The sequence below is a fragment of the Bufo gargarizans genome, chromosome 2, assembly GCF_014858855.1.
Source record: "Bufo gargarizans isolate SCDJY-AF-19 chromosome 2, ASM1485885v1, whole genome shotgun sequence".
NCBI lineage: Eukaryota > Metazoa > Chordata > Amphibia > Anura > Bufonidae > Bufo > Bufo gargarizans.
Window position 1 is genome coordinate 143,955,366 of NC_058081.1, and position 25,539 is coordinate 143,980,904.

Below are 25,539 nucleotides of genomic sequence, written 5' to 3' on the forward strand. Positions count from 1 at the left end.
CCATAGGTCTGTCCTGCAAAAAAATAAAATAAAATAGAACGTGTCCTATTTTTGTCAATTTTACAGACAAGAATAGGCATTTTAAGTGCAGGGTTTCTCGCGGCTAGTATCCGGGTTGTTCAGATCCGTAGTTTGCGGATAAAACGGCTATGGTTGTGTGCATGAGGCCCATAAACTGCTACTGTATATGGGAGGTTTGCCAATGGGGTTGGAGTCCAGGAGGTTGGCCTTCAGTTGAGGAGATGCTTGGTCTAGTAGGGTAGACAAGTACACTAGAGAGTGGTCTGATAATCATCAGGGGAGCGTTAGATTGGAGCAGTCCACCTAATGGGGTTCAGTTCTCCCCATTCACAAGGGTTGGCAAATATACATTACTTTGCATTTTTACTATGCGGTTTGCAGACCTCCAGTTCACTGCTATGGAAGCTACAGAAACAGAGGAGCACCAGCCACTCAGCTGCTTCCATAAGGCTAGGGCTACACAACGGCATTTGTCGCACCAATGTCACATATCAATTTTTATAATGATAGTCTATGGTGTCGCATCTGTGACATGCTGTGACTGCGACACAATAGTAGCAAAAAATTAATTTTTCATGCGACTGTTGCGTCGCAGTTGCAGCATGTTGCATGTCGCAGTGCGACACCATAGACTATGATTATAAAAATTGTCGTGCGACACATGTTGCAGTGTGGCCCTAGTCTAACCCCTTTCAGTCAGTTTACTGCCATTCATTTACTAGTGTCAGTTCTGGAAATAAATTGGGAAGATCAGAAGAAATGAGGGCAGTTGCCCATGGCAACCTATTACACTATTCCTTTCATTTCTCATTGTACCTATGAAGAATGAAAGCTGCAATTTGATTGGTCTGCAATTCTTTACTAAGGTACGGCCTGCTAAGACTTAGTAACCTTGCAGCGATGCATGCTGGGAAAATCGGCGAGAGAACACCTAGCATGAGCACAGCAATGTGGCATCCCTCCCCGAGCCAGCAGCCTATCGCAGGGTTTATACTTCAGGCTCCGCGACACTTAAAGGGTTAAAAGTCTTCGTCTCTCGACTGTGCCCTTAGCAACAGTAACCATGGTGAGGCCGTGCTTCTTGTGGAGGGCGTGATTTCCTTCCCCTGCAGCTAATGGGCGAGTGTGTTTAAAGTGTCGTCACGGTCTCCCAGCCAATAGGTGCGGGCGCTGGTGACGTGGTTCCTGGGCAGTAGGCAGCGTGTGGTGGTGCGCTGTCCCTGCATTCTGTAGGGCATATCGGCTCCCTGGCCGGTGATATATCACGACATTGGCGCTGTAGGAGATACTGAAACTGTGAGTCGGAAAAAATGGGTGCAGTAAATGTCGCAGCGACCAGCGCCTGACAGAATGTAGGCCGAGGAGGACAAAGGGACGGCGGGGAAGCACTGCTTATCCAGAGAGAGGGGGATACAAACATGGCTCCAGTGCTAGTCACATCTCCTGGCTGGTGGTGGAGCTGAGACACCCCTGCACCCAGTGACACTGTGAGGGCATGTGCCATGTCAGGCTGGTGGTCACTGCTCTGTGCTCTTTTCTTGGGAGGGGTAATGCAAAAACAGTGGGATTCTGCTATTTTGTGTGTTTTGTTTGCGCTGTTTATTGGGGAGCTGCCCCCTTGTTCTGATGGTGGGGTCTCTGCCTCTGTGTCCTCCGTTTAGGCAAGGGCTAGATGGCGACACCTGTTGCGGCCAGGATCGCTGAGCAGCAGCGATCCCATGGAAATGAATGGGATCGCTGTGGCAGTCGCAAGAAATAGATGGCTGGATCTGCTGCAGCCATCCCATTCATTTCTGTGGGATCACTGCTGCTCAGCGATGCTGGCCACGACAGGTGAGCCTCACGGAGCTGGACCTTAAGTGGGTTCGGCTACTATCACATCTGCGCTTTTCCTTTCCACTATTGAGATCCATCATAGGATCTCAATACCGGAGGAAAACGCTTCAGTTTTGACCCCATTCATTGTCAATGGGGGCAAAACGGAACAGAGTCCCCCAGAATGCCTTCCATTCTGTTTCATTGCATTCCCATGCCGGACACAAAAGCGCTGCAAGGAGCATAAAACACAATGTAAGTCAATGGTGGCGGACCCGGTGCCCATTGACTTTCAATGCTTTCAGAGATGGATCCGTCATGGCTGTTTTAGAGGTAATACAAACGGATCCGTTCATAACGGAGGCAGACGGTTGTATTTTCTTAACGAAAGCGGTTTTGTTTATTCCTGACGGATGTGAAAGTATATTCTCTGGCAGGATGGAATTGATAAAACAAAACAAAAAATGACTCCTCTCTCTGATCCTCGACATCGCCTGCTGCTCTCTCCTTTTTGTATTTGCCATCGCAGGAAGGAAATGCATGCTCAGCCAATCACTGACCAAGTCCGGTCGCTGCAGTGGTCATTGATTGGCTGGGCAGCCATTTCCTGTGTACCAAGCTGGGAAGCAGCAAGGGTAGAAGCTGCGGCAGCAGGAGATCAGTGAGGTGAGGAATGCTTCTATATTTTTTAACCTATTCTTCTCCTCATCTAAAACTTCATCACGCCAGACAACCCCTTTAAAGCCAGCTTCTAGCACTTGCCTTAAAGGGGTTTCCATGACCAAGTCTCCTACTGCCTGATGATACAAATTACATTGCCACCATCATCCATGTCCCCCAGCCAGCGCCATCAACCCCATGCCATAGCCATCCTGCAAGCCAACCCCTCCACCCCCCAGGCAGATATTGGCCCCTGCTAATATACAGTACTTTTACTTACCTTTGCTGCAGGGTGCACGGCTGGCTGATGGAGTCCGCAGGAGACAGACTGCGTCTTCTTCCCAACATGCACTGGGAGGGACCTGACGTCACACACAGCATTAGCCAGCGCGCTGACTATGTGTGCACGTAAGGCCCTGGCTAGTGCAGCGCGGTGCAGAGTCGGGAGACCACGGAGCGGTGAGTGAGAAGCTTCTTCAATTCACTACCGCTCCGTGGTCATCTATCTCGATATGGCGATGTAGACAGAATCTATATCGTTGCCCAAATTTATATCGTATATATATATCGCCCACTCCTAGAATCATACAGTCGCTGTGGTTTCCTGCTGGAGAAATAAAAACAAAAAAAACACCTTCAGTATTAGTGAATTTACATGACCGAAAAGAGCATTTAGGTAATTCGCTCCTCTTAGGCGACTTTCACTGTAGCGTTTTCGTTTTCCGGCATTGAGGTCCGTCATAGGGGCTCAATAACGGAAAAAAAAACGCTTCAGTTTTGTCCCCTTTCATTGTCAATGGGGACAAAACTGAACAGAACGGAATTCTCCAAAATGCTTTCCATTCCGTTTAGTTGCGTTCCCAGACCGGAGAGCAAACCGCAACATGTATTTTGCTTTCCGTCCTGGGATGCGGAGCAAGACTGATTCGGCATGACCCCCAATGCAAGTCAATGGGGACGGATCCGTTTTCTCTGACGCAATGGATAACGGATCCGTCCTCCATTGACTTTCAGTGGAGTTCATAACTGATCCGTCTTGGCTATGTTACAGATAATACAAACGGATCCGTTCATAACAGATGCCGATGGTTGTATCATCAGTAACGGAAGCGTTTTTGATGAGCCCTGCCGGATCCAGCAAAAACGCTAGTGTGAAAGTAGCCTTAGTGATGTGGTGAGGGCAGATATCTGTGGAATGGTTTATCTGACTTGTTTGCTATCCTGGTTGTTATCAGGTGCCGTCCTTAATGCCAAATGACAGATGTCAATGACCTCAATAGGAGCCTGAACCAGGCACAGATTTGTGATTAGCGGAGTCTGTCACCATGAAATTCACTGCTAAGCCTCATTCACACGTTCTCCACGGACAGCACACGTCCCCATTCACTTTAATGTGTGCATTTACACATCCGTGTTTTAGCACGGATGCATGCTCTATTTTGTCTGTGTTCATGGGGCCATCACGCCCAGTGAAAACCATGGATGCCATCCTTATTTAACGAATCATTAGGAAGAGATGCTTTGAAAAATGTTAGCTGCACAGTGTCTGTGAAACACGGATGACACGCGTACAGCAAAAAATGGACACATGGACCACACACAGATCCTTCACAGACATATTCACTGAAGCATCACTGACCACCTTGTCATGGATTTGAGTACGGCCACGGACGTGTGAATGAAGCTTTAACTCCTTGAGGACCGGGCTCATTTTCACCTTAAGGACCAGGCCATTTATTTTTTATTTTTTTAATCTGACATGTCACTTTATGTGGTGATAACTTTAAAACGCTTTTACTTATGCAGACCATTCTGAGATTGTTTTCTCGTCACGTATTGTACTTCATGACACTGGTAAAATTGAGTCCAAATTTTTATTTTATTTTTTATAAAGAAAATCTTAATTTACCCCAAATTTGGAAAAATTTGCTAATTTCCAAATTTCAATTTCTCTACTTTTATAATACATAGTAATTACTTTACATTCCCCATATGTCTACTTTGTTTGGATCATTTTGTGAATGATATTTTATATTTTGGGGATGTTACAAGGCTTAGAAATTTAGAAGCAAATCTTGAAATATTGCAGAAAATTTTTAAAACCCACTTTTTTATGACCAGTTCAGGTCTGAAGTCACTTTGTGAGGCTTACATAACAGAAACCACCCCAAAATGACCCCATTGAAGGTATTCAAAACTGATTTTCCAAACTTTGTTAACCCTTTAGGTGTTCCACAAGAAATAATGGAAAATAGAGAGAAAATGTCAAAATTTCACTTTTTTGGCAGATTTTCCATTTAATTTTTTTTTCCAGTTACAAAGCAAGGGTTAACAGCCAAACAAAACTCAATATTTATGGCCCTGTGTGGTCGTAAACTGCTGTACGGGCAGATTTTGCTGGACTGTTTTTTTGACACCATGTCCCATTTGAAGCCCCCCTGATGCACCCCTAGAGTAGAAACTCCATAAAAGTGACCCTATTTTAGGCACTACGGGATAGGGTGGCAGTTTTGTTGGTACTATATTAGGATACATATGATTTTTGGTTGCTCTATATTTCACTTGTGAGGCAAGGTAACAAGAAATAGCTGTTTTGGTAGGCACCATTTTTATTTTTTGTTATTTAGAACATTCATCTGACAGGTTAGATCATGTGGTATTTTTTATAGAGCAGGTTGTCACGGACGAGACAATACCAAATATGACTACTTTTTTTGTTGTCGTTTGTTTCAGTTTTACATAACAAAGCATTTAAAGGGAACCTGTCACCTCTACTATGCTACCCTCACTGAGTGTTTCTAAATGTTCATTGTCTTACCCTAAACAGATAAATGAATTTCATTTGCAGACTAGGCAAGTCGTCGTTATTTTAATGAACAAATGTTATTCTATTTATTCTACTTTATTTATCTGTTCTGTGCAGTGCTATTAAGAAAATGGCATGTTTTGTACTTTTTGCAGTAATGCAAATATGTAATTTAATTTAGTAAAAGATGTTTTATTTTGAAAAACACTGTGCATTTCAGTTCTTGAGTTAAGCATAACTACATTTTAGCATTATCAGTAATTTCTGTGTGCTTTTGCCTTGAAAATACAAGCAAATAGACCTCTAGCACAAGTCTCTGGTGTGATAGACAAGGTTTCAAAATTGTCACGGATGAAGTTGCAGATAGCTGGAACTTATAAATAAACGACCGACTGGCTTGATCCCAAACTAAGGAGCATATAGGTGAGCCCTTTAAAACCCTAAGAGCTGTTTCACACGAGCGGATGCCGTGCGTGACATCCGCTCCGTGAATGACAGCCAAGACCCGATGCGGACAGCAGAAGCACGGAGCATTAACATGACTGATAATGCTCCGTGCCTCTCTGTGATCTCTTTACTATGAAATCACAGTGAGATAAAGTTGTCATTGTGATTTCGTAGTAAAGAGGTCACAGAGAGGCACGGAGCATTATCAATCATGTTAATGCTCCGTGCTTCTACTGTCGGCATCGGGTCTTGGCTGTCATTCACGCAGCGGATGTCACGCACGGCATCCGCTCGTGTGAAACAGCCCTAAGAGCTCTCCCTGACTGCTAAGCACATGCAAGGGTCTCAATGGTAGACTATTGCATGTTCATGTACCTAACCCTATAATGGTGAGGGGACACGGGCCGGAGTCAGGGTCACCTAGAATCAAGCCAGCAAGGAAACACAATAAAGAAAAAGACTTATCTGAGCAAACAGCAGCAGCAGCCTCCAGCAGTGAACACTTCATCCAGGAAGTAGTATAAACCGCAAAGTGAGGCAGTATGGGAGGGAATATAAAGGAAGACAATTAGTCTAAATAAGTGACACCTGGCAGAAGGAAAGGAGATGACAAAGTGAAACCAAAACAAAGAACGTCATACAAGAGGTAGAGAAGAACGTCTGTCAGACCTTCTCACAGAACTGGCAGTGACAAAAATTCCTTGTTCGTCCGTCTTGTACAGTCAGAGAGGCCATGAAACTTCTGGGCACTCTAACTGCCTGTATCCCAGCGGCAAAATGGGCCCAGTTCCATTCTCAAGTATTTCAGCAATGGCTACTAGAGAATTGGAACAGGAATCTAAATTCGCTAGAAGAAAAAAATCTCCATTTCTTCATCTGTAATTCAGTCTGTACTATGGTGGCTAAACCCAGCTCGCCTACAGAGAGAGGTTCCCTGGAGTCCCAGGCACCTGGAAAAAGTACTTTTAATTTATATGCAAATGAGAAGTTACGTGCACCAAGGGTGGGCCCAAGCACCCTTGCTCCTCCTTCTCTCCTTGATTGACAAGAGACAGGTTCTTGAATAGTCACTTCACTTGGCCCATTCATCTGAGATAGCCCTGTAAGGCATTATGCTTGATTTTAAAAGGGTTTTAGATGATTTTAATATTGATGGCATATCCTCAGGATAGGTCATCAATATGAGACTAGCGGGGGTCCAACTCCATACAGCTGGTTGCTGGGGTGCTGGGAGTGGGACTGATCTGGTATTGATGACCTGACCTGAAAATAGGCCATCAATATCTATATCCTGGAGAACTCCTTTAACCACCTCAGCCCCCCTAGCTTAAAGAGGACCTTTCACTAGTTTAAAAACTAACTATATCAGTGGGCAGAGCAGCACCCAGGGGTCCCCCTGCACTTACTAGTATGTCTGGGCGCCGCTCCGTTCGCCCGGTATAGGCACCGGTGTCTGCAGCTCCCTCTGTTGTACTGGGCGGAGTTTTTGTATTAGGCGTGTCCCTTGCTGCAGTGCTGGCCAATCGCAGCGCACAGCTCATAGCCTGGGAGTCCCAGACTATGAGCTGTGCGCTGCGATTGGCCAGCACTGCAGCAAGGGACAACCCTAATACAAAAACTCTGCCCAGTACAACAGAGGGAGCTGCAGACACCGGAGCCTATACTGGGGCGAACGGAGCGGCGCCCAGACATACTAGTAAGTGCAGGGGGACCCCTGGGCGCCGCTCTGCCCACTGATATAGTTAGCTTTTAGTTTTTAAACTAGTGAAAGGTCCTCTTTAAACCCCCCTTAATGACCAGACCACTTTTTACAATTCTGCACTACACTACTTTCACCGTTTTATTGCTCGGTCATGCAACTTACCACCCAAATGAATTTTACCTCCTTTTCTTCTCACTAATAGAGCTTTCATTTGGTGGTATTTCATTGTTGCTGACGTTTTTACTTTTTTTTGTTATTAATCGAAAGTTAACAACATTTTTGCAAAAAAATGACATTTTTCACTTTCAGTTGTAATATATATTTTTTTGTTTACAAACTATGGTACAAAAATGTGAATTTCCGCTTTTTGAAGCAGCTCTGACTTTCTGAGCACCTGTCATGTTTCCTGAGGTTCTACAATGCACAAACAGTAGAAAACCCCCACAAATGACCCCATTTCGGAAAGTAGACACCCTAAGGTATTCGCTGATGGGCATAGTGAGTTCATAGAACTTTTTATTTTTTGTCCACAAGTTAGCGGAAAATGATGATATTTTTTTTTTTTTTTTTCTTACAAAGTCTCATATTCCACTAACTTGTGACAAAAAATAAAAACTTCCATAAACTCACTATGCCCCTCACGAAATACCTTGGGGTGTCTTCTTTCCAAAATGGGGTCACTTGTGGGGTAGTTATACTGCCCTGGCTTTTTAGGGGCCCAAATGCGTGAGAAGTAGTTTGAAATCAAAATGTGTTTAAAAAAAAAAAAAAAAAATTCTAAAGGTGCTCTTTGGAATGTGGGCCCCTTTGCCCACCTTGGCTGCAAAAAAGTGTCACACGTGGTATCTCCGTACTCAGGAGAAGTTGGGCAATGTGTTTTGGGGTGTCATTTTACATATACCCATGCTGGGTGAGAGAAATATCTTGGCAAAAGACAACTTTTCCCATTTTTTTTTTTTTAAATACAAAGTTGGCATTTGACCAAGATATCTCAACCAGCATGGATATATGTAAAGACACCCCAAAACACATTGCCCAACTTCTCCTGAGTACGGCGATACCACATGTGTGACACTTTTTTGCAGCCTACTCGCGCAAAGGGGCCCAAATTCACTTTAGGAGGGCATTTTTAGACATTTGGATTCTAGACTTCTTCTCGCGCTTTAGGGCCCCTCTAAAATGCCAGGGCAGTATAAATACCCCACATGTGACCCCATTTTGGAAAGAAGACACCCCAAGGTATTCAATGAGGGGCATGGCGAGTTCATAGAAGAATTTTTTATTTTTTTTTGGGGCACAAGTTAGCGGAATTTTTTTTCTTTATATTTTTGTTTCGCACAAAGTCTCCCTTTCCGCTAACTTGGGACAAAAAGTTAAATCTTTCATGGACTCAATATGCCCCTCAGCGAATACCTTGGGGTGTCTTCTTTCCGAAATGGGGTCACATATGGGGTATTTATACTGCCCTGGCATTTTAGGGGCCCTAAAGCGTGAGAAGTCTGGAATATAAATGTCTAAAAAAAATTACGCTTTTGGATTCTGTGAGGGGTATGGTGAGTTCATTTGAGATTTTATTTCTTGACACAAGTTAGTGGAATATGAGACTTTATAAGAAAAAACTAAAAAAATAAAAAAAAATCAATTTCCGCTAACTTGTGCCAAAAAAATGTCTAAATGGAGCCTGACAGGGGGGTGATCAGGGAGTGTATATGGGGTGATCACCCCTCTGTAATTGATCACCCCCCTGTAAGGCTCCATTCAGATGTCCGTATGTGTTTTGCGGATCCGATCCATGGATGCGTGGATCCGTAAAACACATACAGACATCTGAATGGAGCCTTACAGGGGGGTGATCAGGGGTTAATAAGTGACGGGGGGGGTGTAGTGTAGTGTGGCGCTTGGTGCTACTTTACTGAGCTGCCTGTGTCATCTGGTGGTCGATCCAAGCAAAAGGGACCACCAGAGGACCAGGTAGCAGGTATATTAGACGCTGTTATCAAAACAGCGTCTAATATATCTGTTAGGGGTTACAAAAAATCGCATCTACAGCTTGCCAGCGAACGATCGCCGCTGGCAGGCTGTAGATACTCTCTTACCTTCCGATCCTATGAACGCGCGCGTGTTCATATGTGCTTGTATGGCTGAGAGAGCCATATTCCTTACCGGTAATTTCCTTTTCATGAATCCTCCATGATGGCATTACCATGAGAGATGTAGAGTTGTTGAGATACCAAATTTTTTATTTGATTTCGATACCATAAAAAAGTATTGCGATACTCGATACCACGTAAAAAATAATAAAACACCAAAAAAGCCACGTGCATTCCATATTTTAAAAAATGACTACGCAGTTGTTTTTTTTTTTTTTTCTGTTCTGGCGTTCACAGCATAGATTTAAAAAAAAATTTTTTTTATAGTTTGGACTTTTCGGACGTGGCGATATGTATGTTTTATTTATTATTTATATATTTTATATGTAAAATTGGGAAAGGGGGTGATTTTATTTATTAACTATTTCCCCCCTTAGGGGCCAGAACCTGGGATCTTTTCATCCCTTGTCCTATTAACCCTGATAGATCTCTCTTAGGTTGAATAGGACTTCACACTCTCCCTGTTGCCCTGTGTATAGTACACACAGCAGCAGGGAGCTGACTATGGCAGCCAAGGCTTCAGTATTGTCTTGGCTGCCATGGTAACCGATCGGAGCCCCAGGATTACACTGCTGGGGCTCCGATCAGGAGCGGCCACTGCCACTAATAAGAAGGGGAGGGGACCCTGTGGCCACTGCCACCAATGATTTTAATACTGGGGAGGGTGCACTGCGCCACCAATGATAATTAACCTTTAATACAGGAGGTGGGTGCCGGCAGCAGATCAACGGCAGTTGAGGGGTTAACTGCCGCTGATCGCAGCTCCCTGTTGGAGGCAGGGTGCCGGCTATGTGATTCTGCTGCTGGCACCTACCTCCTGTATTAAAAGTTAAAGAGGACCTTTCATGGGTGCGGACTTTAAGTAGCATGCTACATAGAGCGGCGCCCAGGGATCTCCCTGCACCTACTATTATTCCTGGGCACCGCTCCTTTCGCCCGCTGTGGCCCAGTTACCGTCTCCTGCTACTATCGGAGCAATGGGGAGGAGACATCAGCTTCTCTCCTGGACGTTCCTTCTCCCTGGCTGTGACGTTCTACGCTGCGATTGGACAACACTACAGCCAGGGAGAAGGAACGCCCAGGAGAGAGGCTGATGTCTCCTCCACATTGCTCTGATGTGTGTGGACTTGTCCACGTAGCCGCTTTGCAGATCTGCTCTATAGATGCATTTGCTTTTTCAGCCCAAGATGGCGACACTGACCTCATAGAGTGGGCTCTCAGAGTTTTTGGTGGAACCACTCCTGAAAATTTGTAGGCTTTGGAGTTTGCAATTTTTATCCACCTAGACAGGGAGCTTTTTGTAGCTTTATGACCTCTTATTTGCCTCTAGAAACTGCACAAACAAGTAGTTTGATTTTCTAAAGGATTTAGCAGCTTTTAGATAGATCAGAATGGCCCTTCTCACATCCAATTTATGAAATCTGATTTCTCTTTCTGATTTCTAATCCATACAAAACGAGGGAACGATAATCTCTTCCTGCCTGTGAAAATTGGATAAAACCTTGAGTAAGAAAGTTTCATCCAGTCTGAACACTATTCTGTCTGGGAAAAACTGTGAAGAAAGGTTCAACTACTTTTTGAGCCTGAATCTCACCTACTCTGCGCGCAGAAGTAATGGCCACTAAAATTGTCTTGACAGAGAGATATCTTCGAGAGGCCTCAGACAGTGATTCAAAGAGAGAAACTGTTAATCCTGACAGGACTAGGTTAAGATCCCAAGGAGATACAACTGGTCTTAGGGAAGGCCTCAAACTAGCCGCTTCTTTGAGAAAACTGATGATCCGCAATTTTTTTTTTATCGAAAACCGAGCTTAATACGGACACATGAACCCTTTTTCAAACCCTGACTGAAGGGACCCTAGTACTGTCTGAATAGAATACATTTGTGCAGAATTTCTTGATTGAATACACCAGTAACAAAATCTCTTCCAAACTTTAGAATACATTTTTGAGGTTACGTCCTTTCTGCTGACTGTTATGGTATTAATTATAGGATTCAGTGTAGATCATACCCACCCTATTAATAGATCTATGTAGCTACTTCTGGAACTGTTCTCTTAACGGTGGGATACTGTAGATAATTGTCTTCTTTTTTTCTTTTTCTTTTTCAACCAACCGAATACGACAAGATGCTGGGTTATCGCGTAGCCTTTATTGTTTTTTGTCTTATTTACATTGCATATGACATCTGATGTTACGGTATATGTGTACTTTTGCTGAATACTTTGTACATTCTGCTTTGTTAACTTTAGGCTACTTTCACACTTGCGTTCGGGGCTCCGCTTGCGAGTTCCGTTTGAAGGCTCTCACAAGCGGCCCCGAACGCATCCGTACTGCCCTAATGCATTCTGAGTGGATGCGGATCCGCTCAGAATGCATCAGTCTGGCAGCGTTTGGCCTCCGCTCCACTCAGCAGGCGGACACCTGAACGCTGCTTGCAGTGTTTGGATGTCCGCCTGGCCGTGCGGAGGCAAACGGATCCGTCCAGACTTACAATGTAAGTCAATGGGGACGGATCCGTTTGAATTTGACACTATATGGCTCAATTTTCAAACGGATCCGTCCCCCATTGACTTTCAATGTAAAGTCTGGACGGATCCGTCTGAAGCTACTTTCACACTTAGAATTTTTTTCTACAATATAATGCAGACGGATCCGTTCTGAACGGATCCCATCGTCTGCATTATATGAGCGGATCCGTCTGGGCAGACCCCAGACAGATCCGCTCTGAACGCAAGTGTGAAAGTAGCCTTACTTTATACAATTGTGCATACAGATGAAACTGATTTGTACTGCTGTATTTCAATAAAAATACAAATATATATAAAAATTATAGCATCAGACAAGCCTTTGGACTTTAATGTCACCCTTTGAGGTTCCGTGCAGCTAGATGTAAACTCTCTATCCTGGGATGGAACACTGGACCTTGAGATAATAGATCCTGTACCCAGGAAAGCACCCACGGGCTTTGGACTGAGAGGAGTTTCAGAAGGGGGAACCAGGATTTATTTTTTTATTTTTTTTGGGGCCATAAAGGGGCTCTCAAGATGACATGAGCTTTTTCCTGACAAATCTTTTTTAGAATCCTGGAAATCAGCGGAAAGGGAGGAAATGCATATGCAAGATGAAAATGCCATCTTCGGCCAGTGCATCTATCCCTATGTTTCCGTCGATTGGGGTTCAGGGAGAAAAACTTTTTCAGCTTTGTATTCTTTGCTGATGCGAATAGGTCTTCTTGGGGAAGTCCCCATCCGTACGCTATCTGCAGAAAAATCAGCTTTTGTAAACTCTGTTCTGATGAATTTAGGGGAACCCTGCTTAGAAAGTCTACTTTTACGTTTAGGGAGCCTTTTAAATGTACTGCAGACAGGGACCTCAGATGAATCTCTGCCCAAGAAAAGGTATTTTCCGCCACTTGACTTAGGCCCCTTTCACACAGGCGAGTTTTCCGTGCGGGTGCGATGCGTGCGGTGAACGTATTGCACCCGCACTGAATCCTGAACCATTCATTTCTATGGGGCTGTGCACATGAGCGGTGATTTTCACACATCACTTGTGCGTTGAGTGAAAATCGCAGCATGCTCTATATTGTCCGATTTTTACGCGACGCAGGCCCCATAGAAGTGAATGGGAAGCCTGAAAATCGCATAGCATCCGCAAGCAAGTACGGATGCGGTGTGATTTTCACGCACGGTTGCTAGGAGACGATCGGGATGGAGACCCGATCATTATTATTTTCCCTTATAACATGGTTATAAGGGAAAATAATAGCATTCTGAATACAGAATGCATAGTAAAACAGCGCTAGAGGGGTTAAAAATAATAATAATAATAATTTAACTCACCTTAGTCCACTTGATCGCGAAGCCCGGCATCTCCTTGTGTCTCCTCTGCTGAACAGGACCTGGGGTGAGCATTAAATAGAGGTTAAGGACCTTTGATGACGTCACTCCGGTCATCACATGGTCTTTTACCATGGTGAATCACCATGGTAAAAGATCATGTGACGTACCATGTGATGACCGGAGTGACGTCATCAAAGGTCCTTAACCTCTATTTAATGCTCACCCCAGGTCCTGTTCAGCAGAGGAGACACAAGGAGATGCCGGGCTTCGCGATCAAGTGGACTAAGGTGAGTTAAATTTTATTTTTATTTTTTTTAACCCCTCTAGCGCTGTTTTACTATGCATTCTATATTCAGAATGCTATTATTTTCCCTTATAACCATGTTATAAGGGAAAATAATACAATCTTGAGAACATCAATCCCAAGCCCGAACTTCTGTGAAGAAGTTCGGATTTGGGTACCAAACATGCGCGATTTTTCTCACGCGAGTGCAATGCATGACAATGTTTTGCACTCGCACGGAAAAATCGCGCATTTTCCCGCAACGCACCCGCCTCTTATCCGGGAAAAAAAAACTGACTCCCGTGTGAAAGAGGCCTTAGGGCTACACTCCTTGTTCCTCCCTGATGGCACTGGGGGACGTGGAGGGGCTGACCTGATGGCACTGGGGGACGTGGAGGGGCTGACCTGATAGCACTGGGGGACGTGGAGGGGCTGACCTGATGGCACTGGGGGACGTAGAGGACATGGCAATGGATGGCATGGAGGGGCTGATGGCACTGGGGGAGTGGAGCTGAATGCACTAGTGTGTGAGGGAGCTGATGTACTTAGGGTGATCGCACAGGGGGGAACGAAGGGTGTTGAGGACTGATGGCAGGGGGTCTGATGAGTTTTTATAAAGGAAAACAGTCAATTAATTTTTTTCTTTTTCTTATTAGATTACTTGATTAATCATAAAAAATAATCGATGGAATACTCTATTACTGACATAATCGTTTACTGCAGCCCTAGATAAAACTATTTGTTCTTTGGACCATTGACCTTGGAAAGACTGAGACCAATGAGCCCCCCTTTCCCAACCCCACAGGCTTGCATCCGTCATAATTATTTCTCCAGAATGAGGTAGATTTACCTACTGGTACATAGTAAAAATGAAAGGTATCCTTCTGTTCAGCTCAGGTAGCCCTACAAGGCACTGCCTGTGAATTTCCTGGTGACAGATTATCTTCTATTTTGCTGAATTGTCGCACCCAAAATGACAACCTTGAGACTGTGGCCCTGACATACATCTATGGCATATGCACAGGTATAACTTCTATGAAAGCTTTGATCAGTGAGGAGTCCTGTCTGGACAAGCTGTAAGTGAGCACTGCCTCTTCCCTGCTCCCAGTGCCTGCAGTCCTCATCAGTGAGCTGTGGTAGATTGTGTATGAGTAGTTGGCTCAGCTTTTTTTTTTGTCTTTATTTCTACAAAAAAACAGAAGAAGTGCCGTATCTGAGACCCAAACTAACCTGACTGTGCTCTCTAATGTAACTTTTAGGCAAGCCGATGGACCCCAGTAGGAGTCAGCTGGACTCCGAGTTTTCTCAGCAGGATACACCATGTCTGATTGTGGAAGACTCCCAGCCAGAAAGTATGGGAACAGAAGAAGATCTGGACCGCGCACGCTTTGGTCTGCTTGCGCAGCATCTTCCGCACCTGGAATCACAAGTGGAAAGCCCTGTCATGGTAGGAGTGTTATTCCAGTATGTTGTATGCTTCAGCCCAATATACTCATCAATATAGCAAGATGGAAGAGAGAGTTTGTGGAGATAATGAAACTCTTAAAATAAAGACTTTTAAAATATGCTAATGTGATATTAGGGCGTTGCTTCAGCACCTAGAGGCTCGGTCTACGCACCCTTTGGCACGCCCAGGTCCAGTTGATTGACTTTCGAATTCTCCTCATCGTCCCGTAAATCCTGCGCCGTCCCGTTTAGTATTCGGGGCAGGCGCAGTGAATGAAGGATGCTCTCCTGCCGGCTTCCTCACCTGCTCCTGCGCTGAAGGAAGGAAGCCGGCAGCAGGAGCGCATCCTTCACTCACTGCTCTTGCCCGAATAGTAAACTGGACGGCGCAGGCGCGGGATTTATGGGACACTGAGGAAAACTGGAAAGTCAATTAACTGGACCTGGGCATGCCAAAGGGTGCGTAGACTGAGCCTCTAGGTGCTGAAGCAACGCCCTAATAGCACCTAGAGGCTCATTAGCATATTTTAAAAGTCTTTCTTTATTTTAAGAGAACGGCGGCAGGCAGGGAGTTATAAAGCATACTGTTATGTACTGCTGACATTAGCACATCACTAGTCAGTCTGCTACATGATGTTATTTCTTATGACCGAAGCCCTTTTAAGAAACTGTCACATCTTGGCAATATCACTTCTTCCAGTGGGAAAGAAAGGTCTTCTGGTAGGACCGCATGTCATTGGTGGGACTCCATTGATCAAAAAGACTGTGGTGCTAACTGAACCGAACAATGGGTCTGCAATGCACAAAGGGTTGACTGGTTTTATAAAAAGAAAGCTAAGCAAAAGCAATTCAATGTACAAATTTTGTGATCCTACACACACACACAGAGGCTCTATGTAAACTAGGGATCGACCTATTATCGGTTTTACCGATATTATCGGCCGATATTGAGGATTTTGATCGGTATCGGCATTTATTTTGCAGATATTCCGATAACTTATGGGGAATACAGATCGCACTGCTGTCAGAGCTCTCCGTGTTCCCTCAGCAGCAGCACAGGGGAGAAGGAAGCAGTGTCTCCCTCCCCCTGTGCTGCTGCTGCAGCCAATGGGAGGACAGGGGACAAGAGAAGGGGAGGGGCTGTGGCTACTGCGCCACCAATGAAGAGGAATCTCTCATTCATTCATTCAAACAGGAGGCGGGAGCTGCAGGATCACATAGCCGGCTCCCGACCTCTATGAGCTGTAGCTGCGATCTGCGGTAGTTAACCCCTCAGGTGACGCAGATCGCAGCTACCGCTCATAGGAGGTCGGGAGCCGGCTATGTCATTTTGCAGCTCCTACCTCCTGTATATGAATAAATGAGAGATTTAACTTCATTGGTGGCGCAGTGCGCCCCCCCAAGCCCCCAGTATTAATAATTGGTGGCGCAGTGCGACCCCCCCCCCCCCCCCCCACATGATCCCCTCTCCCCTGCTCCTCCGATCGGAGCCCCAGCAGTGTAATTCTGGGGCTCCGATCGGTTACCATGGCAGCCAGGACGCTATTGAAGCCCTGGCTGTCAGTCACCTCCATGCTGTGTGCACAGAGCACAGAGCAGCAGGGACAGTGTGATCTCCTATTCACCCTGATAGAGATCTATCAGGGTAAATAGGACAAGGGTTCTAGTCCCTAAGGGGGCTAAAAGTAAAAAAAAATAAAAAAAAAAATAACCCAAATATTAAGTATAAATGAATTTTTTCTTTTTTTTCTTTTTTTTACAAAAAAAAAAAACTACACATTAACAATTTAAACATTAATTTTCAGCAGATTTGTGTAGGAATTTAATTATTTTTTTTTTTAAATGAAAATTCCCAGAATATCGGTATAAATTATCGGCTATCGGCCTGAAAGTTCACAAATTATCGGTATCTGCCCTAAAAAAATCAATATCGGTCGATCCCTAATGTAAACGAGTGTGTGTGAGAAAAGCCTGGCCGATCAGTGGCAATCGACATCATTCAATTGTGGCCATGTGCTTGCTTAGAGATCTATCAGAGATTTTGGCCTAGGCCCCTGTATACAGTTCTAAGATGCTGGATAATTAGTGAATTACTTTATTAATTTATTGATTCCTTTACTTATTTTAGGATTTTGTGCCTGGTAAACCTACCATCGGTGTTAAAGAAAGCATCGAGATACGTGAGTCCTCAAAAGAAAATCATCTAGGTAATGTAATCAGAGCGGCCTGTAACATTTCCCGCAAATAACTGGTGACTGTTCTGTCAGTTTGTTTTGCACTTATGCTGTATATACCCCGTATGAATGGAATGGTGGTCAGGCATGCATGCCACTGCTCAATTCATCTCTAGGGGTTATCCAGGAATTGATAATGGTGATCTATCCTCAGATGCTTTAGGGAGTCGCTATGCTCACTGGAGCTCTGGGGTGCGCAGCTGCCTCTCGGTATCTTGCCAAGCACAGTACCATACATCATATAGTGGCTGTGCTTGGTATTGCAGCTCAGCCCCATTGACTTGAATGCAGAGAAACATTGTTGTGACTACTTAACTGTCAGGATATATAAGGTTTAGATTCAGTGTAAAAGATCAACATCTGTATAATGGATGTGCAGTTATAGGACAAAACACTCTACATTGCAGATGTGTGCGTTTTAAAGAAGTTCTCAAATTTTAAATTTGATGGCCTATCTGTAGGATAGATCATCAGTATCTGTTTGGACACTCGCCAACCTAGCTCTTCTGCAGTAACTCCGGTGCCAGAACCACACAGCTACACCTACTGTGTAAGTAGATGGAGCCGCTTACTGCACTACCACTCCTATGCAAGTAAACGTGAGCAGCACTGTAGTAACCAGCTCATTCCATTTCTAGTGTGACCCAAGTAGAAAGTTATATGGACCACATATAATAAAATTTTAACCCCATACTGATGACCCATCTGCATTTTTATGGCGGTCACTAAGGGACCTTGGCTGGGGCGCTGCATTTTTATGGCGGTCACTAAGGGACCTTGGCTGGCGCGCTGCCTTTTCACGGGGGGTAATATGAACAGGAGCCTGAACACCAGGGCGACCGTCACTATTGCTCTGGGTCCCGGGATCGGGCCACAAAACGTGGCAACTTGTTCTTCAGCCTGGATGCCATCAGGTTGACGTCCAGTCTAGCCCAGCGGATGAAGGGACCATTCTCCGGAGTCTATGCTGCATTCTCTGCTCAGGAAGTCTGCTATCTAATTGTCCAATCCCAGAATGTGAACTGCTGACAGAGCTGGAACCATCTTCTTCACCCACTAGAACATCTTTGGTGCCTCTGCCATCATGGCCTGGCTGCGAGTTCCTCCTTGAAACAGATGGAGGAGAAGCAGATCTCGGAGATGACACTGAGAATCTGGTCTGTTTTCGTGATCGGTCCCTAGGCAAAATCGCAGCATCCCTTGAAGAGGGGTACTGTTGCGAGGATTGCAGGGCCAAGCGACCTAACATATCAACTTTGGATCTGGACGCGTTAGGTTTGATACCGCTGTAGACAGGGCGCATGCCCATTTAGGTTCTGAACCGTGGGGAAGAGGGGGGTTATCGGGGGGAGGAAAGTGAGCCTCTGGAGGACGGCGGAACTAGCGAGGCAGATGTCTAATAACAAAACAATCCAATAGCCTGCAGGAGGGATATGGGGGAGGGGGGGGGTGCCTAGGGCAGAGCCAACCGTTTGCAGAGCAGAGGGTCCCAGGAGCAGCTTAGGACACTTGTGCCTTTATCCAAGAGCTGTGAAGAAGAGTAGCCAGAACAGAGGTTGGTAACAGGAGGAAAGCCAACCAAATTAGAACGGAGGCCTTGGCGTGCTGGACGATGGCTGGGGCTTTGCCAGGCCCTCCACCAGTCGGGAGGAGCTTAGAAAGGGTGGAAAAAAGAAGCAGGGCCTAAAGTAGAAACTGGCGGCTGACCAGAAGTGAGGGGTTTCCGTGACGGCTTGGTCTTGCTGGGGCCATTGGTCCTGCGGCATAGCTCCAGGAGGAACCGGACTTGCTGGTGACAGTAGTGCTACAGCAAGTAAACAACTTAGTGTCTGCCTCCTCCACTGAACAAATCTAATTTGGCATGAAAATCATTGTAAGTCAATGGGTGACGGAACAGTTTTTTTCGTTACCGAAATCCGGCACCATTGACTTACATTGATTTGTTCAGTTACGCAAACTGGACTCAAAACTGCAGCTTGCAGTGGTTTTGTCTTGTCAAAAAACTAAACAAATCGGAACGGAATGCATCCTGATCTGTTTTGTCTCCTGGACAACAATTGGGGACAAAACTGAAGCTTTTTGCCCTGGTTTTGAGACCCTCTGCCCGGTCTTAAAACGGGAATGCTGATGTGAAAGTAGCCTAATATGGGCATTGTAAAAAAGCAATCTGCCCGAGTCTACAGGGCCCCACGCAAACCCTGAGTTTGCAGCAGTCCCAAAACCCTTATGTGGTTTATGCATTTTTCAGCATTTTTTCCCACCCCAGAGCTGTCCCAGCCTTATGATATGCTAAATAAATTGAGATCCTTAATTTCCCTCCTTAGGGATTCATTCTTAAAATGATACACTCCTGATAAAAATCTGATGAATTTTTATTTTTTTTGTTTTAAAAGCCACCTTTCCTTCTGACAATTTATTCCTTCCAAACGTGCCCCTCAAGCTACCCCAAAATTATTGGGACAAAATTGTGTGGGACCTTTTGCCACTATTCCTACACAGAGTACCACGTGTACACCGATCATTTTTACACCAGTATACCCCATCTTTTTTAAATCCCTCCATGCTACAAACACGGGGGCTTGTGGGACAGTACATAGAAACCAGGATTCCCACAATAGCTGGTGTCCTAACGTTTGGAGAAAGGAGAATCCTTTGCCAGTTAGGGAGAGGGGAGCTACTTGCACAAACAGGTCTGTGTAAAGGACCACAACAAATTTATGGTGTAGACCTCTCGGACCAGGCACTTCAACCCTACCTGGTGAAACAAAAAAACAGGGCCTGGTATAAAAAGGTAGCAATCAGGTGGGGGGGGGGGGGGGTCGGGTGGAGCAGCCAATGGCAGGCAGGGATGGGGACAAGCCTCCCTAGCATTGCGGGTGACTCTAGGGAGGCTTGTTCCTGTTCCTCCTGCCATTGGCTGCTCTGCCCCCAACACCGGATGTTTTCATCTGCACACGGGGAAAAGCTGCAGCGGCGGTGCGGGGACCAGGAGCGGCGTGGGGAGCAAGGTAAGTATATTGAGAGGGGCCCGGGCGTATGGAGGGCATTTTAATAGTCTTGGATAACCCCTTTAAGAGTCTCTTGTTTGAGCCCCCCGTACCTGGACAAGCCTTCAAATCTGATGACATTCTAAGGCTATCAGAATGGAACTTCCTTCACCCTGTCCCTTCCACTGCCACTCAGAAATGTCCTCTGAAATGATGCCTGGTGTGTATCAAACAAGGAAGGAGGAGGGATATCCGTTTGTACTTGCCAAGTTGCCCATCACAACCAGGGCTTTGCAATTATTTCAATTATAAAATTGAAACAATTTTTACCTTTTTCTGGCATCGACCTATAATTCTGAGCCTTTGTTAGTTCGGGCATGCTCAGTGTGTTGCTATCAATTCTCTAGCTAAATGTCTTGTGAAACAAAGGGAGTGTCAGCGTGCTGCTGATTACTGAGTAGAGAGGGCATGTCTAGATCAGGTGCCATGATACTCTGTCTGTTGCAGGCTCACACAGGAGCTAGACAAATGGATTGCAAGGTAAAATGAAGCTCTGGTTATATGTATAGGTATGGGTTCTGTTGGGTCACAGATTGCAGTTTTTAAAAATGTTTTGTTACTTTAGCTGAATACCCCTTTAACCCCTTAAGGACCAGCACCGTACATGTACGGCGCTGGTGGATCAGCGGCAGGGGTCTGACAGTCACTGATAGCCGGACCCCTGCTGTATGCGCCGACATCAGTGTTTTCACCGATGCCTGAGCATTAACCCTCGCACTGTCGCGGTCAGTGCTGACTGCGGCACGTGTGGGATCCTGCTGGGTCCAGGGTGGCCATCGGGTTTTTGTGCTGCTGTGACAGGGACCCGATGGCAGCCCAATGCCTTCCTTGGGCATTGTGGCTGCCTTCTGTGAGATCCAGCCCCCTGGATCTTATAGGCAGGAAGCTGTAAGGGTATTACACTGTGTAATACACTTACAGCCAATGCATTACAATACTGAAGTATTGTAATGCAATGTAAAAGGGATCAGACCCCCAAAAGTTGAAGTCCCAGAGTGGGACAAAAAATTAAGTTAAAAAATATAAAGTTTCACAAAAAATTTACAGTTTCAAGTAAAAAGTGTCCTTTTCCAAAATAAAGTAAAAAATATATTTTTTTTAAATGGGGAAAGAAAAGTAGACCTATTGGGTATCGACCGGCTCTATAAAAATATCACATGACCTAACCCCTCAGGTGAACACTGTCATAAAAATAAAATAAAAACTGCTAAAAAAAACTTTTTTTTTTTTTTTTTGTCACCTGACATCACTAAAAGTGCAACACCAAGCGATCAAAAAGGCGTATGCCCCCCAAAATAGTACTAATCTTCCCATCACCTTATGCTGCAAAAAATGAGCCTCTACCTAAGACAATCGCCCAAAAAAAAAAAAAGACGATGGCTCTCAGATTATGGAGACACAAAAACATGATTTATTTTTTTTATTTCAGAAATATATTTATTGTGTAAAACTGAAATAAATAAATAAAAAAGTATCCATATTAGGTATCTCCACATCTGTAACAACCTGCTCTATAAAAATATCACATGAACTAACCCCTCAGGTACCTTGCATCACAAAATGTGTAATACCAAGCGATTAAAAATCATATGCATCCTAAAATAGTACCAAACAGTCATCCCATACTGAAAAAAATGAGCCCCTACATGACAGTCGCCCAAAAACTATGGCATTCAGAATATAGAGACACAATTTTTTTATTTATTTTTTCTAAAATGATTTGTAAAACATATTTGGTATTGTCGCGTCTGTAATAACCTGCTCTATAAAAATACCACATGATCTAGCCTGTCAGATGAACATTGTATATGACAAAAAATAAAAACTGTGCCAAAACAGCTATTTAAAAAAACATTTTTTTTTGTTATCTTGCCTAACAAAAAGTGCAATATAGAGCAACCAAAAATCACCTGTATGATCACCTGTACCAACAAAACTGCCACCTTATCTCGTAGTTTCCAAAATGAGGTCACTTTTTTGGAGTTTCTACTCTAGGGGTGCATCAGGGGATCTTCAAATTTGATATGGCAACTTAAAATTATCCCAGTGAAATCTGCCTTCCAAAAACCATAAGGCATTCCTTTCCTCCTGCGCCCTGCCGTGTGCCCGTACAGCAGTTTACGATCACATATGGGGTGTTTCTGTAAACTACAGAATCAGGGCAATAAATATTGAGTTTTGTTTGGCTGTAAACCCTTTCTTTGTTACTGGAAAAAATTGATTAAAATGGAAAATCTGCCCAAAAAGTTAAATTCTGACATTTCATCTACATTTTCCTTTTAAATCTTGTGGAACATCTAAAGGCTTAAAAAAGTTTGTAAAATCAGTTTTAAATACTTTGAGGGTGTAGTTTCTAAAATGGGGCCATTTAGGCTCCATTCACACGTCTGCGATTCTGTTCCTCATTTTGCGGAACGGAATTGCGGACCTGTTAATTTCTATGGAATCCAGAAATGCCAACCTCCACTTCCGGGTCCGCATTTCCGTTCCCGAAAAAAAAATAGAACATGTCCTATTCCTGTCCGCAATTGCAGACAAGTATAGACATATTCTATTAGCGCCAGCGATTTGGGCTCTGCAAAATGCGGAACGCACATTGCCGGTGTCTGTGTTTTGTGGATCCGCAAAACGCACTACGGACGTGTGAATGGAGCCTTATGGATGGTTTCTATTATGTAAGCCTCACAAAGTGACTTCAGACCTGAACTAGTCCTTAACCACCTCCAGCTTCTCTAGCTTAAACCCCCTTAATGACCAGACCACTTTTTACAATTCTGCACTACACTACTTTCACGGTTTATTGCTCTGTCATACAACTTACCACCCAAATGAATATTACCTCCTTTTCTTCTCACTAATAGAGCTTTCATTTGGTAGTATTTCATTGCTGCTGACATTTTGACATTTTTTATCGAAATTTACCGAAATTTTTGCAAAAAAAGTCATTTTTCACTTTCGGATGTAAAATTTTACATATTAAAACTGCATTTCTATATAAATTTTTCTGAGGTTCTACAATGCCCAGACAGTAGAAACACCCCACAAATGACCCCATTTTGGAAAGTAGACACCCTAAGGTATTCGCTGATGGGCATAGTGAGTTCATGTAAGTTTTTATTTTTTGTCACAAGTTAGTGGAAAATGATTGTAAAAAAAAAAAAAAATATATATATAATCATTTTCCACTAACTTGTGACAAAAAATACAATTTTACATGAACTAACCATACTCCTCACGGAATACCTTGGGGTGTCTTCTTTCCAAAATGGGGTCACATGTGGGGTATTTATACTGCCCTGGCATTTTAGGGGCCCTAAAGCGTGAAATGGGGTCACTTGTGGGGTATTTATACTGCCCTGGCATTTTAGGGGCCCTAAAGCATGAGAAGAAGTCTGGAATCCAAATGCCTAAAAATGCCCTCCTAAAAGGTACTTATTGGAAATTCGGCCCCTTTGCGCATCTTGGCTGCAAAAGTGTCGCACATGTGGTATCGCCGTACTCAGAAGAAGTAGGACAATGTGTTTTGGGGTGTCATTTTACATATACCCATGCTAGGTGAGAGAAATATCTCTCTAAAAGACAACTTTTCCCATATATATATATATTTTTTTTTATACAAAGTTGTCATTTGACAGAGATATATTTCTCACACAAAGTTTGGGTATATGTAAAAATACACCCCAAAACACATTGCCCTACTTCTCCTGAGTACGGCGATAGCACATGTGTGACACTTTTTTGCAGCCAAGATGTGCAAAGGGGCCCAAATTCCAATGAGTACCTTTTAGGAGGGCATTTTTAGGCATTTGGATTCCAGACTTCTTCTCATGCTTTAGGGCCCCTAAAATGCCAGGGCAGTATAAATACCCCACAAGTGACCCCATTTTGGATAGAAGACACCCCAAGGTATTCCGTGAGGGGCATGGCGAGTTCGTAGAATATATATATAATTATTTTTTTGGCACAAGTTAGCGGAAAATGATTTTGTAAGAGAAAAAAATAATCATTTTCCCCTTACTTGTGCCAAAAAAATACATATTCTAGGAACTCGCCATGCCCCTCACGGTCACTACGGTGGGGCGGACTGAACGCAAGTGTGCGCACAAGATCAGGCCTGATCGGGCGAACACTGCGTTTTTTGTAGAGCCTATAGAACATGTCCTATTCTTGGCCGCAATTGCGGACAAGAAAAGGCATTTTCTTTATAGTTCTGGCAATGTGCGGATCCGCAAAATGCGGAAAGCACATTGCCGGTGTCCGTGTTTTGCAGATCCGCAAAACACATACGGATGTCTGAATGGAGCCTTACAGGGGGGTGATTAATGACAGGGGGGTTATCAGGGAGTCTATATGGGGTGATCAGGGGTTAATAAGGGGTTAATAAGTGGCAAGGGGATGGGGAGTATAGTGTAGTGGTGTTTGGTGCTACTTACAGAGCTACCTGTGTCCTCTATCGGTCGATCCAAGCAAAAGGGACCACCAGAGGACCAGGTAGCGGGTATATCGGACGCTGTTAACAAAACAGCGTCTGATCTACCTTTTCAAGGGTTAAAAAATCGCATCTACAGCCTGCCAGCGAACGATCGCCGCTGGCAGGCTGTAGATGCACTCGTTTACCTGCCGTTTCCTGTGAACTTGCGCTCCTGTGTGTGCACGTTCACAGGAAATCTCGCGTCTTGGCTAGTTGAAGAGGAACAAACCGGCCGCCTCCGGACTGCAATCCTGCGTTAGGCGGTCCGGGGGCGGTTAAAAAGTGGGTTTTGGAAATTTTCCGAAAAATTTCAAGATTTGCTTCTAAGCCTTCTAACGTCCCAAAAAAAAGAAAATTTTATGTACAAAATGATGCAAACATGAAGTAGACATATGGGAAATGTAAAGTAATAACAGTTTTTTTTAGGAGATATCTGTTTTTAAAAGCAGAGAAATTAGAAATTTTGAAAATTTGCTAATTTTTCAAACTTTTTGGTTTAATATTTTTATTTATTTTTTTATAAATAAAAATGAATTATTTTGACTCAAATTTAACACTGTAATGAAGTACAATATGTAACGAGAAAACTATCTCAGAATGACCTGGATAAGT

General features: G+C 44.2%; 1 protein-coding gene across 1 annotated transcript in view; it reads left to right on the forward strand.

Annotated features, from left to right (window-relative positions):
* The first annotated feature begins 1,202 nt into the window (after positions 1-1,202).
* TP53BP1 (tumor protein p53 binding protein 1) overlaps positions 1,203-25,539 on the forward strand; it is a 126,518-nt gene continuing 102,181 nt past the window's right edge. The window contains 3 exon segments of the mRNA XM_044279559.1: positions 1,203-1,317; positions 14,989-15,176; positions 17,304-17,382. Of these exon segments, the coding sequence (XP_044135494.1) occupies positions 14,997-15,176; positions 17,304-17,382 (259 nt within the window). The 5' untranslated portion in view covers positions 1,203-1,317; positions 14,989-14,996.